The 14863-nt window shown below is 38.9% G+C and overlaps 1 protein-coding gene across 1 annotated transcript in view; it reads right to left on the bottom strand.

Annotated features, from left to right (window-relative positions):
- The window catches only part of ANKFN1 (ankyrin repeat and fibronectin type III domain containing 1), a 330895-nt gene that overhangs the window by 93037 nt on the left and 222995 nt on the right, over positions 1-14863 (bottom strand). The window contains exons 4-5 of the mRNA XM_015599115.1: positions 6272-6473; positions 3350-3560 (exon numbers count right to left, since the gene is read on the bottom strand). Of these exons, the coding sequence (XP_015454601.1) occupies positions 3350-3560; positions 6272-6473 (413 nt within the window). The remainder of the gene's footprint in view (positions 1-3349; positions 3561-6271; positions 6474-14863) is intronic.

Here is a 14863-nt window from a genome sequence, read left to right as displayed (position 1 = left end):
CACAAATACCAAAGAATTTAATATGGAAGATCTAGGTTCAGTTCATTTCTCCACTGCTTATTAGCTTTGTAGCATTGGGTGAATTATTTGACTTTCCTTATTCTGGTTTCCTCATGGATTAAAAGGAGGACAGTAACTCCCATTTCACAAGCCAGTTGTGAGGATCAAATGAGATGATGCAAGCAAAACCATTTTTGCAATGTGTAAAACACTTTAAGAACTTAAGACCTCATTGTCGATTTTTTTCTCTTATACCCTGCCTCTAGAGCTTCTGGGGAACAATATGTAGCAGGTGTTTGCTTATCTGGATCCGGCTGGCAGACTAGTTCTTCTCATGGGCTGACTCATACTCATGCACAGAAGCAATTCTATTTCTTTTGTACTTGGTATATAAGGTGAATGAAAAATCCCTGAAAACAGATTGTGTTCTATCCTGCCTCTCTCCAACAGGAGTGGCACCTTAGTGCTTAGAACAGAATAAAGAAATACACCATAGAATTTTAGCAAACAACACAAAGGGAAAGATGCAGGGTCCAGTGGCCATAGCCCTCCATATTGGTTGTTTGGAAAGGCAGTAAGTTTGCACGGAAGGATCCCAGGTACTGGTGTCCCACAGATTTGGGCTCGAGTCCTTGGCATCCCTATTTATTTACTAGATACGCAACGTTCGGTCAGTCACTTAGCCTCTCAGAATAAAAAATTCATCTTCAAAATGAAGCTAATAACATCATTCTGAAGGGCTAGTATGAAAACTGGAAATAATGTATGTGGAAACTTAATAGGTACTCAATTAATATTCCTTTGCTTTTTTTATACATGTGGGTGTAAATACATGGTATTATCTCTTTGACTTATTGGGTGGCCAAAATGACTCAAGTGTCATATTTTCTAGAGGCTAAAACCTGGGTTTATTTCTCACCTTCCTTTACGACTTTCTAATGATAATTGTGGTTATCATCCTAGAGGGAATGAGAAAAACCAGGGGTCTTTTGAATAGATCTGCTTTTAGTTTAACCAGATATTGAGTACTTGGGTCCTTTTATGGAGATTTAATTATGCACAAAGGGGCTTGGGGAGATTGGGAGTCCTACTGGTTTCACAGAAAATGGAGAATTCTTTGTAGCCTCTCAGGTAAGTAGGACTAATGTTTCATCCAGCCCAGTGCAGGCAACATCTGGATGAATGGTCTCCTTGTTCCTATAGAATGGAGCTCAGTCTGCATTCTCTGTGTTCAAACCCTCCGATCCTCCCTCCACTGCTCCCTCCCTGGATCTTTGGGACAGACATTATTGCAACATAAATTGGAAGGGAGCAAATAAGCCTTTTCGATTTCTTCCATCCTTATTTGCCCATCCCTGCAAATCCTCTAGTTCCACTAAGAAGAAGCGGCACTTTGATGACCAAGCTCTTATTGAAGAGCCCCAATTCTACTGAACCCAAATCCTCACTCTCTTGGACATGGATGTGGTGAGCTTAGCATTTTTTAAATAAAGAGTTTTCTGATACAAAGATCCACCTCTGTACCTAGTCTTTGGGTGGTGGGGGTTTACGAAATTTAGGAGCAGAGATGTGACCTCTAATTACATACTTGCTTGCTTCTCTTTCAGCCTTCTGGGTCTCACCACTTGGAAGTAAGTGAATCAGCATTAGTGAAACTAACAGTTTGATGAGTTTACTTTTTTCTTTCAGGAAACATAAAAACTGTGGCTCAGAGCCATTGTGGTCATTGGGTCAGAGAGTTTGCACCATGGGGAATGTGAGTGCCTCCCTCAGAATGTTGCCGTGAGGATTAAAGGAGTGAATTCACGTAAAGTGCTCAGAATAGAGCCTGGCACATGGTAAGGGTTGTGTGATTTTATCCCATCTCCCCCTGGGCGGCATCTCCCATTGGCCCCACAGCAACTCCCTTTGGCTAGTACTCTCAGCTCTACTTCAAAACATATCCAGAAAGAAGCCATTCACAAAAGACCATATTATATGACTCCATTAACACAAAATGTCCAGAATAGGAAAATCTATAGGAACAGAAGGTAGATTCGTGGTCGCCCTGGGCTGGGAGCACTGGGGAGGCGGGAGTGATTGCTAAAGGGTATGGGGTTTCCTTTGGGGTGATTTCAGTGGTCTAAAATTGATTGTGGTGATGGTTTCATAATTCTGTGCATATACTAGGAACCATTGAATTGTACACATTAAGCGAGTGAATTGTGTGGTGTGTGAATTATATCTCAACAAAGCAGTTAAATATATCCAGAATTCTACCCGTACTCACCATCAATGTCACTACCATGTTAGTTCAGGCAACTGACATCTGTCTTCTGGACGACTAAAACAGACTCCTAACTGGTCTTCCCAATTTCACAGTTGCCCGATTACTGTCTGTTCTCCACAGACCACTGTAGTGATATTTTAAAATGTAAAGCGAAATATATCATTCACCTGCTGAAACCACTCCACCGTCTCCCTATTCAGCTACACTCAGAGTGAAACCATCTTACCATGGTCGGCAAGATTCTGAATGAGCTGGCTAGTGACTTCTTCAGCGATCAATCACCCCTTTGTTCATTTTGCTTTGGCCACACTGCCTTCTTGTTCTTCGAGTACAGCATTCTCACTCCCGCTCGCCCCAGCACCCTTCTCCTTGATATTCCCTCTGCCTAGAATCTGACCCCACATCTTCTCATGTCTCATTCCATCAGGTAGGCTTTTCCTGCTCAACCCCATTTGAAATAGTTTCCACTATCAATCTCTAGCCACTCATTCATTTTATTTTCTTCATGGTATTTATCACTGTTTGAGTTGATATTTTAATTTATCTGTTTATTTGTTTATTGGAAGTCTTCTCTAGTGGTATATAAGTTCTGTGAGAACAGGGATTTTGTCTTGCTCACCCTCACGTTCCTGGTACCCAGACAGTGCCCTGTCCTCAGTGTTTATTGAATGAACGAATGGATGGATGAACAAATGAAGCCATTTTATTAATTATGGACACAAAGGCACCAACACGCACATACTTATTCTTTTTCTATTTATACTTTCTATTCGATAGCCTCACTTGGAGTATTTCACATTGGGTTACATTCTTAGGAGGATGTTCCTTTAAGGTTCCTTTTCAATACCACTCAGAGTATTCTATTTAGAATGTACCTCATTGCTTAGAATGCACCTCATTGCTTAGAATGCTAAACACTATCATTATCTGCATGAAAGTCCATAAAGACATATAGAAGATTTCAGAGCCTGTGCTTAGTCAACCATTTGTGCTCCGAAGGTCAGCAATGGCTGTTTCGGTGACATAAAGCTGGGGTCTAGCCTCGATACAGTACATGTTCTCATTCTCAGGTTTACTTACAGTGTGGACTTTCTCTGGCCCCCATTCTCAGAAGAATCCTAGCAATGGGCACGTTGTTGGTCATGATGGCAATGTCCAGAGGCGTCAACCCCTCACTGTTAGGTGTGTTGAGATCTAACTCTTCTGGTGTGTACTGATCCAGAAGGAGCTGCACAGCATCTATGTCCTGCTGTTCGACTGCTTCAAACACGGCTTCATTGCCCTGGAAGTTCTGGAGAAGAACGAAAGTGGGTTGGCACTGTTTCACAGACTAGCTCATCTTTGTGGCTTAGCTGTCTTGAATTTTAGAGATGGCTTTAGTACTGCGTACCCACTTATAAGTGTTGTAACTGCAATTCATCCCAAGGTCTCCAAAGTAAACACTGTGTTGAACCCTCCCTCCATCATTCCTAATGGACATTGAACAGATACGTATATTTGGTGCATTGAGAAAATACAGGAGAGCATGGTTAGTCTATAGATAAGAGCAAACATCAGCTTTAATCAAACCAGGCTTCTTTGGATATTGTTCAATAGATCCTTAAAAGGTATTCTATGAAGAAAGTAGCATGTGGTCAAATAAATTTGGTAAAAATTGGATTAAGCTTTTTAAGTTACTGGATTACTTTACTCTAAGACCTTTTAGGGCCTTTAATAATTTTAATGTGCAATTGTGACTCTCCCATAGGTGGGAGATAAAACCTGTTTCAAATATCTGTTCATAGAACGTATTTTTAATTGCATTTGTTTTAACTGTCTTTGGAATAATTTCTACAGAATACAGTTTGGGAAATGCTGGCAGAGGTAACATAGCATGGGTAGTTTAAATTGTGATTAGCTTGAAATTAAGAGTACACTTTCTCTGCTTCAAGCTCACCCATGTCTCTACTATTGCTTAGACTATTATCATCCCTTGCTTAAACCACGGCAATGAACCACCTATTGCTAGTCTTAGTCTCCTCCAGCCCATGCTCCATACTGATATAAGAATAATCTTTCTAAAATTTGCATTGCATGTCACTTTCCTATTTACAAATCTCTAATAGCTCCACACTGCCTGCAGGCTGACTCTCCAACTCATAGACTCCTTTGTACTAACCTCTACTCCTTCTCAAATCAGAGCCCCAATCACTGAACACCTGGCATTTCTGAGCCCTCAAGTGAGGGGCTCAAGAGGTCGTGTCAAGAGGTCATTTCAGTGGCTGGGTGGAAGATTGTTTTAGGGCCATAAAGAACCAGAAGTCGAATATTCATAAGGATAATACCCATTAAGACAGTATGGCTCCTTTGAAAAGTTCTTTCAGAGGATAATTAGTAAACAAAGGAGAAAAGCTGTGAAATTCTCTCAAATACATATTTCTGTAGTTCATGGGAGAAGAGCAACACACGTATACTATTTACGCGTCTATCTGGTATCTTCTCCAAGAGTTTTGCGGTCTTTAAAAATGTTGAAAGACCATTGGACTTGACCTAGCATAGGAGTTGCCTGATTAAAATGTGGAAGGTCTTCAGTGACCAAATATTTAGGTTGGCAAGTTTTATTTTTAGTCTCATCAAAAATCGATTCTCCCTATCACAAGCTGCAGGTTGGCTTAGCTGAATACATAACACATGATTGAAATCTGAAGAAAATACAAAGCTATTATGCAAATGCTTGTTTTGACAATATGGACCCAGGGAATAGAGTTATTTTGGTATGCAGCTCTGTATGCTACAGGACAATCTGCTGAGTGGAAAAGTGTTTTGTCGACGATCTGCCAAACTGAAGAGCCTCTGATGGCTCTAACTCAGCTGTAACTCAGGCCGTAACTCAGCTACAACCAACCCCTCCCAGAAGACGAGTTTGAAATGAGAAAACAAATTAGAAAACAAATGAGTGCAAAGTTAAAATGCTGCCCTGTCCACAGTTGTGTGTTTGTTTGTGATTCTTAGTATGTCTAATTTTTCATGTGCCATATTTGCTCTCACTCTTAAGTCATTTCCTCCTCCATGCTTTTGTTGGCAAACTCTAGTACGCTTCTATCTGGAAAGGCTAGGGCTCATTTCTGTTTTAAGCTCAAACAAATGGTGCCATTACCCCCCTGCAGAAATACCCTTGCTGAGCATGGTAATATTATGCCCTCCGCTTTTACTGAGGGCCAATATAAGAAACTGCCATATGAGAATGTTTGTAACATCACCCGTACTATTCTTTAGTCTCCATTACATAATTAATTGTGACATCTTATAAAAGCCAGAAGATTTAGTCACAGAAAAATATTCATTTCTCCTTATAGACAAATATTCTTTCAGCTATCAGCTAATGGGATGTTATAACCAATTGTTTCCCTTTCTGCTTTGACTGACTAGGAACTCAGAAAAATGAAATGATAAACTACTATATTTGTCTAGGTTTTCGGTATATTTATTTTTCTTCCCACACCCCCATTTCTTTTTCTAGTTGTTTCATTCCTCCCTCCCTCCCTTTCTCCTTGCTTTCTCCCTCCGCTTCTATCTCTATCTCTTGATTTATTTCCCATTATATAATACACATGCATTTTGGGCTTGGATTCTGTTTTGAATGCCTTTGGAAAGCATACAGGATATACATTATAAATAAATAAAATATTGTTAAGTTGATCCTTCAATATTTGAATGAACACTGGGGCTCTCAAAAGCCCATTTAATCTCACGCTCCGTATTTGTCAAACTGCTCTATTTTGGTTTCTTTGGTTTATTGAAGAAAGAAAAACTAAGGGAAAAGGAAGGAAAAGAAATTAAGAAGAAATAATCTCACAATCAACTCATACTTCAGCTAACAACATGGATATGTGCAGTTCCTATCTTACCTGATTTCCAGCATTTATAAAATTGCTAATGTCAGGTTCTGAAGTAATGTCACCTTAGCATCTCCTTAAATCCAAACACAATTCAAACTGAGAAAAGAACAAAAAGTTTTATTACCACTGAGGTCTTTCTGAGACTCAGACGATCAGTTCTTGTTCTGAAATAGGCCTCGTCAAATGAAGAATGGCTCCCCTTCAGTTTTTCAGAGAGATTCCTGTACAGGCGTTTGGCAGCATTGGGAGATGATGGGGCGCTGTGTTTCTTTGACTGGGAAAGATGTAGATTCTGCATTTGTTGGGTCATTTTCACACGGCAGTTCCTGAGAGGAGGAAAATCTGATGGATCTATCATTTACACAACATAATTATAAGTTGATGCAAAATTTTATCATCTCCAGTAACCATCTGAAATCTTAATAAAATAGTATAGCTGGAAAAGACCTTAGAAATCATCAGATCCAGCTTTTTCACGTAATAGATGAGAAAGCTGAAACCTAGGAAAGGGAAACAGCTTGTTTATGACCACACAGCTCATTAGTGGCAGAAATGAAATGACAGCTTCCATTTACTGTATTAACATATACATTTACACACATATGACATGAGTCTCTACTCAGAGTCTTTTGGTGTCTACCCTACTGGGAAGAAGCATCTCAATTCTATAACCCGGGGAGTTTGTCCAGTTCTTCTTGGGCATATGTAATTGGTATCTTTCTACTTACCTTCTAGATGCTGCCCTCTGTTGGGTATATAAGAGAATGGGATTGTTTCCTGCAGATCCCTCGTCTCCTGAGGTGTTAAATTGTGCCTGTTTTCTGAGATTCGGTGGACTACCCGGTGCACAGAGGTTTGGGGGATTTAGACCCATAGGCCCATCCCTGCTTACCTGCTACCCCAGATAGTGTCCTCCAAGGCACTCACTACTGGCATTTCCTAAGTAGTACTCGACTGCTGTTCCACAAATCTCTAAACAGGTCCCAATATCACACCTCAAGTCAGTTTCCTGGAGATTAGCCATGCCATTTCGAAAGCCATCCATCATCATATCGGGTACTGCTATCGAAATAGCAATGCAACTATGGCTCTGGATGCCTGGCATGCACTTGTGTTTTGAATGAACAAATGCATGAATAAAATCACTGGCCAAGGCAGTTATGTGCAAGGTGTCTACACCTCCAGTGCAGCCTCTGGTATATTGAGCCTAGGTCTCTCTAGAGCATATATTGCCTTCCCACCACCTCCCCTCAAATCTCTAGTGGAGCCTTTCATTTGTAATGCTGCCATCACTACTTAACTGTTACCCTTAGGTCATCTCTAGTCCTTGAAATTTTATAGCTTTATGGACCCCATAATATAATATTATTTAGAACCTCTTTTATTGACCAGACTTTTCACAGGACTGACTTTAATGCTTCCCCAATTCCTATGGGATAAAATCTAAATTCCTTAGCCTCACATATAAGTGGCCTTGTCTCATACTGTACCTCTACATTTTACGTTTCAGTCTTTGTGACCTCCTTAGGGTTTCCTAGATAGTTCAAATGTATTCCTACCTCCGGGTCTTTGTATGCACTGCTTTGCATGTACTGGCATTCCATCTGTGTCTTCATTGCCTTAGAAATGGTTGCTGATCCTTAAAATTTCTGCTTAAGGGGTCTCTGACATCCCCAGGCAAATTTATGTATTTCTTTACTTATTCACTTAGTATATGCCTATTATAACACATCTTTTATTGTATTACAACTGTCTCCCAGTGTCTATGTACTTCTTAAAAAGAAGAACTGCGAAGTATTAATTTTTATATCCCCAGCACTTAAAATGTGCCTTCCTCGGGGTAAAATAAATATAGCACAGATCAGGATATGAATTGCTACTTCTTCACCTACTGACTATATGATCTTGGACAAATTACTTAACATGTCTAAATCTCACTTTTCTCATTTATGAAATAGGGATAATAATAACTTCTAAATATTATAGTTTTAAGGATTTGATGACATAATGCATGCGAAGAGCTTAAAGTGTAAGATAGCTCATGGCAACTCTCATTTTTGTGATAGCAGATATTCAATAGATATTTTAGAATAATGAATGCACATATGAGACTCTATTACATGTAATATATTACGGGGCTATCCAGAAAGCTAATTTTCTCCTCATGCTTCTGAATTGGGTTTCACATCCACTAGCACTAATGAAGCTTGACTCTCTCGTACTTTAACAAATAGAGATCCATCGTCATTACATTGTTGAATGTCTTTAGATACCTTTTAAGTCTTGCTTGCAGTTTTCTCCAATACAAAAAGAGTTTCTAGTGACTTCCAAGGTGGCCAGACCTATAAAGTACTAATCATGTCCAACAGGCCCTATCCAGTCTTACCCAAATGATCATATTTACATTTGGAAGAATAATGTAAAACACTGTAGTGTGTATGTACGTGTGGATGTGTTTTCACAAAACTTTAATAATCTTTTAATTTACACAAGGGCAGAAATGGAAAGAGGGGGTGTTGGCATCCTTCTCCTTCCATCTACAAATTCTTTACCTTTGACTCAGTAGCAACTACAGTATTTCCTCTCTATCTTTTTATTCCCACGAAAAGTCCAGATTGATAGGCAAGCTGGCTCACATGAAGATTGCCTTAAACTCTTTCTTTCTGCCTTCTGTCCGTAGCCTTTTCCTTCAGCATTAATGCCCCAGTTCATGCCATCTGCCTTGTCTACATCATTATCATTCCCAAAATAACTCTATATTCTTTTGTACCTCTCACAGTGCCTAGGAATCCAGTAAATAAATTCTCGTCGATTGATCAAATTCCAGTTACTTGCCTTATAACTGATGACACCTACCCACTGGCCCCTTTTGTCTTTGCTCATGTCCCATCTGTCCTCTTCAGTTAAAACAGGTGGACTTTCTCTGTCTCTTTGACTCCCTTCTCACTCTTCCCCAGCTGTCTCTTCCTTCTAGGCTATCGTTTAGCATGTTTCTATTCTTCTAGATTTCCTCTGTCACTATGTTTTATTTCCTACCTCTGTATTTAAAATTTTGTCTGATGAGAAATACTGAGGAAGACAGCTTTCTATGATCTGTTCTCAAAAACATGTATGACCCTCCCAACTCACTGTGCTCTAAATTTTTTACCCTTATGGAAAGGGACAAGCATTTGAGAAACAGGGTAGCTTTGGCTCTGGTATTTGGCAGACCCTACCTTGAATCATGATATTGTTATCTATAATCTATGTGACTTTGGACACTTTACATAAATTCTCTGGGCTTATTTAATCATATACAAAAAGAGTTCTTACAGAGTTGTGAATAGTAAACAAATTAACAAATGAAAGGTCCATATCCTGCTTGGTGCATAGCAGCCACTCAATAAATAACAGCAATTATTAAGGTTACCTCAAGTGTTCTTCTCAAATCAGAGACACCAAAGTAGGCTGTAACAATTTAAATCATTTTTTTTGTTTGCTTCAAACGTTGTTTTGAAATCTAATTTTATGTGTTTATTATACTATTTAATTTTTATTTTGATAGGAAAAATAAGTTTAGATATTTTAATATGTATGTTTTCAGTAACTTAGAGTAAAACAAAAGGAGCAAGTAGGACTTCAAACTATTCGAAGGAAGAGAGGAATAAGTTGAAAAAATTGAAAAATAAGAAACAAAATAAGAAAAAATTATAAATAGAAATGTAAAATGAAGCAGTCGGGCTACAATTTAATATATCGTGGGCACAATACATTCAAATGGTTTACTTCTCCTAGTAAAAGACAAACCTCTCCTTGAGAGCATTTAGATCTTGCTCCCCAGCACGTTATCAGTTTGGCTCAAATAAACTGAAAAAAAAAAGAGAGAGAGAGAGAGAGAGAGAGAGAGAGAGAGAGAGAGAGAGAGACAAACCTCTCCAATTGAGATTTTAAAAAATTCATTTATCAGTCATAAACCTAAAATAAACATGCCACAGAGATATAAGAATAATATGACAGTGGGAACAGCAAAGTAAGACCCTCCAAAAATCCTATCACAAGCAAGAATTGTCAGAATTAACTTTTTCAGAACCCTGGAAATTAACCAAAAGTTTGCAGCAATCCAAGAAGTGTTTATTGAAGAAAAGTGGCTGAATTCAGTAAGAACAGTGAGTTTTATGGCATTTCTAACTTGTTTGATTCCCATCTTCCCCAGCTCTGTGGTAGTCATGAAGATCAACATTCTACATTCATAGTATAAAAAGAGTAGTCTGGCAGCCATTGGATGAAGTAGAATGATGATGCAGCTCCTTCAAAACCTCATTTTGGAAGAATTATCATTATTTGACCTGTCTAGTGGTTCCCTGGAAGACCCCACTCACAAGTCTTTTCTTTATTTGACCTGACTTGGAGCTTACCAAGTGAAAATAACCATTTCCTCTGAGGCATCTGTCAGAAACAAACATCAGCAATTGCTAATATCACAGCTGCCTGAGGTGGTGGGTAAGAATGAGGCAAAAACAGTAGACTAACCAAAAAGCTTAAAGGAAAAGCTGGGGAATGGGATGTTGACTACCAACAGAGGATTGTGAAAAGCTCTGACACATTCCTGGGGATCCATCAGTCCACATGCATGCCCAGGGTTGGGAGTATTCGCATGAAATATCTGAGAAGGTCTTAAGCTCTCGCTCGTCTCTGCTGGACTTTGAGGTTCTGTGCAAGCAAGAAGTGATGGCAAAGGCAGAGCTGTCAACTGCCTGGTGAGAATCCAAGGTTCACCTCAACATGCACACAGAGCCCCTCTGCAAAGACTGGGAGACTTTTTGGTTCTAGGCATTTAAGGAAATTTTGTTCAATCATTAGCTGACCACTAAGTGAAGCAAGCACAGACTTCAGTGGCCATATGTGACAAAAAATACAGACTTTACAGATTTAGTTTTGAAAAAAATCACTAAACAAAAAACATGAGGAGTGGGGAGAATAATCGGATTTCTAGAGTTGCCACTTTATATTATTTAAGATGCCTACTTTTCAACAACAACAACAAAAAAGGAGACATGCAAAGAAACAAAAAAATATGTCCCATTCACAAGAGATGAAGCAATTGAAAACATTGCTCCTGAAGAAGTCCAAATGTTGAATTCGTGAGACAAAATCTTTAAATTTGATATCTTAAATATGTTCAGGAAACTAAAAGAAACTATGTCTAAAGAAATGAGAGAAATTATGAGAATGAAGTTTCACCAAATAGAGAATATCAATAAAAAGGTAGAATTTTAAAAATAAAGCCAGAATCAGATAGAAAATCTGGAATTGAAAAGTACAGTAACTAAAATTAAAACTTCTCTAGAGGGGAAGGGAGGAAAAAACTGGCATAGCTGATAGAGGCTCTGTTCATGCCTCTGGTAACCAAATCAAAATTGTGATGGAAACAAGGAGCAGCAGCAAGGAAAAATTACCTGGCATCTAGATGAACAAGTCATACAACGAGAGAAATACAAGAAATCACCGTGCAAGGGCAGAAAGTAGGATGGGGCGAGGATGCAGGGCTGCCTAGTCTGCAGCGGCTGAGACAGAGGCTGAAGTAGTGGCGGACGCCTCTTAAAGGGGCTGTGTCCGTGAGCAGATTTTCATGGTGACGGACCTGCTGGCTCTGAGCACCAGTGCCAATTTGGCTGCGCGCAGGGGGCGTCAGAGACTTACAGGAAGACATCGTCGGAGTGAGGGTAAAGCAAGACTCGCTCTGTACAGAAGTGCCGGTGGTATCCATTGTTCTCTGTTGGGCCCTCTCCACTCCCAGTGTGCCAGACACTGCGCTGCCGTAGCTGTGAAGTCATCAAACTGGATAACAGAGGTCGCTCCACCCAGAGGATTCCCTATAACCCCGCCTCCCCTAACTCACAGTCCCACTTAAGCCACATCCAGGTGTATCCTCAGTGAGTCAGGTGCTCCTTGCTGAGCAGTGCCTAGACTCACACTGGAGCCAGCTGGCCTCAGTTTCTGGTGTGGCCTTTTAAGGCAACTATAAGCACAGCACTTATGGAGTGCTTGCTGAATCTTAACAGGTAGCCCCGGAGGGGTAGAGGTTTGGGCTAAGTTTGGCCTGTAGCTGAACCCCTCTGAGTACATAGAAATAGATACAGAAAGGCAGCCAAAATGGGAAGACAAAGAACCAGCAACCACATGAGAGAACAGAACAGAGATCCAGGAATAATGGAGTCAGGCAATCTAACAGATGCAGAGATCAAAACACTGATTATAAAGATGCTCAATGAACTTTTGGGAAGTGTAGATAAATTCAGTGAGAATTTCAACAAAGAGATAAAAAACATAAAAATGGACATGGAAATTATAAAAGGGAACCAGTCTGAAATGAATGATACATTATCTGAGGTGAGAAATATATTACATGGAATAAACAATGGAATAAACAAAGTGAATAAAGAAAAGGATCAAATGCCCTATCTAGAGGATGGGAAAGCCAAGGACACACAATCAGAATGTCAAGAGATAAGATGCCAAGACTATAAAAATAATTTAAGAAGCATATGGGACACTATTAAGGGTCCAAATATCCATCTGATCAGTGTAACTGAAGAAAATCAAGATGTTAAACAGCTGTTTGAAGAAATAATGATGGAAAACTTCCCTAACCAGGTGAAGGAAATGGACATAAGGAAGCTCAGAGAATTCTAAAAATCAGGAATCCAAAGAGGCCCACACCAAGACACATCATAATTAAAATGTCATAGGTCAAATACAAAGAATATTAAAAGCAGCAAGAGAAAAATAAATAATTGCATAAAAGGGAACACCCATATGACTGACAGCTGATTTCTCAAAAGAAACTATGCAGGACAGAAAGGCTTGGCAAAAAATATTTGATGAGATGAACAGGATTTACACACAGGATATACAACCAAGAATAATTTATCCAGCAAAGCTATTGTTTAGAGTTGAAGGACAGATAAAGAGCTTCCCAGACAAAAATAAGCTAAAGGAATTTATCACCACCAAGCCAGTATTACAGGAAATGTTGGAGGGACTTCTTTAAGAAGAAAAAATACAAGATTCACTTAGATTAAAAAACACACATAGACTAAAAGGAAGAGGATAGGAAAAGATTGCTTTGATGGACCTAGAAGGTAAAGTCAGACAGAGAAAGATAATCACTATATGATTTCACTTATATGCAGAATCTAAGGAATAAAAAGAACAAACTAATCAAAAACAGACTCACAAATATAATAGACAATTTGGTGATGGACAGAGGGGAGAGTGGTTTGGGGGGCTGGGAGAACGGGGTGAAGGGTTAAAGAAGTACAAATTAGTAGTTGACAGTTGGTCATGGGGATGGGGAGCATGGCATAGCGAATGCAGTTAGCATTAATATGTTGGCTAGGTGGAGGGTCAGGGGAGGGAGGGAGCAATTGGGGGAATCATCTTACGAACTATATAGATGTCTAACCAGTGTATTGTATACTTGAAACTAATTAAAATAAATAGATTAAAAAAATTCACTAGAGGGGTTCAATATCAGATATAAGCAGGCAGAAGAAAAAAATCAGAAAACTTGAAGACAGATCAATTGAGATTATCCAGTTTCAAGAGCAAAAGAAAAAAATGAGTATAATGAACAGAGTCTCAGGGTCTGTGGAATACCATCAAGTGTACCAGTGTACATATAATTCAAGTCCAAGAAGAAGAAAGAGGATGGGGACAAAGAATATTTGAAGAAATGATGGCCAAAACTTCCCCAAATTGATAAAAAACAACAACAACAACAAAAAAAACCAAACCCACACATCCAAGAAGCTTCATAAATACCAAGAAGGATAAACTCAGAGATTCACACCTAGACACATCATAATTTAATTATCAAAAGCTAAAGACAAAGAGAAAATCTTGGAAACAACAAGATAACTCATTCTGTACAAGGAATCCTCAAAAAGATTCACAGCAGATTTTTCACTAGAAAACCATAGAGTCCAGAAGGAAGTGGAATTACATAAAGTGCTGAAAGAAAAAGATTGTCAAATGAGATTTTCTTTATATAGCAAAGCCACCCTTCAAAAATGAAGGCGAAATTAAGACATTCACAGATAAACAAAAACAGAGAATATGATAGCATATCTTCCCTACAAGAAATAGTAAAGGGAGTCCTTCAGGCTGAAATAAAAGGACACTAGACAGTGACTCGAATCCACATGAAGAAAGAAAGGGCATAGGTGAAGAAACTATGTAGGTAACTATAAAAGGTAGTATAAATATAAGACGCTGTAAGTCTGTCTCTTATTTATAATTCTTTTCTCCTTTCTGATTTAAAAGACAATGAAATGAAAATGAAATTAAGGAAACCATTCCATTTATGATGGCATGACATTAAAAAGATTAAAATACATAGAAATAAATGTAACAAAGAAGTATAAAACATTAACCTCTCCTCAATTACTCTGTTTAATGTGGCATATGATTCCTGATGGAAACTTTACTAATATATCATGTAATCCCTATAGGCACCCATAAGAGTGTCTTGAAAATGATAGCAATAGTACTCTCTATATCTTTGCATTGAATTGAACTGGAAAAAAAAGAGACTCAAGTGTTGAATGAAATACCTGATGGGTAAAATAGATGCTGGAGAACTGACAGTGGAAACTGTTTTTGTTGTGTTAAGTCTGAGATGTCACTTCTCAGAGAGCCCTCCTTGGTAGCTGGTTTGGCTGAAAAACTCCATAGG

The sequence above is a fragment of the Pteropus alecto genome, unplaced genomic scaffold, assembly GCF_000325575.1.
Source record: "Pteropus alecto unplaced genomic scaffold, ASM32557v1 scaffold98, whole genome shotgun sequence".
Lineage (NCBI taxonomy): Eukaryota > Metazoa > Chordata > Mammalia > Chiroptera > Pteropodidae > Pteropus > Pteropus alecto.
This window is presented reverse-complemented; position numbering and strand designations above follow the sequence as displayed.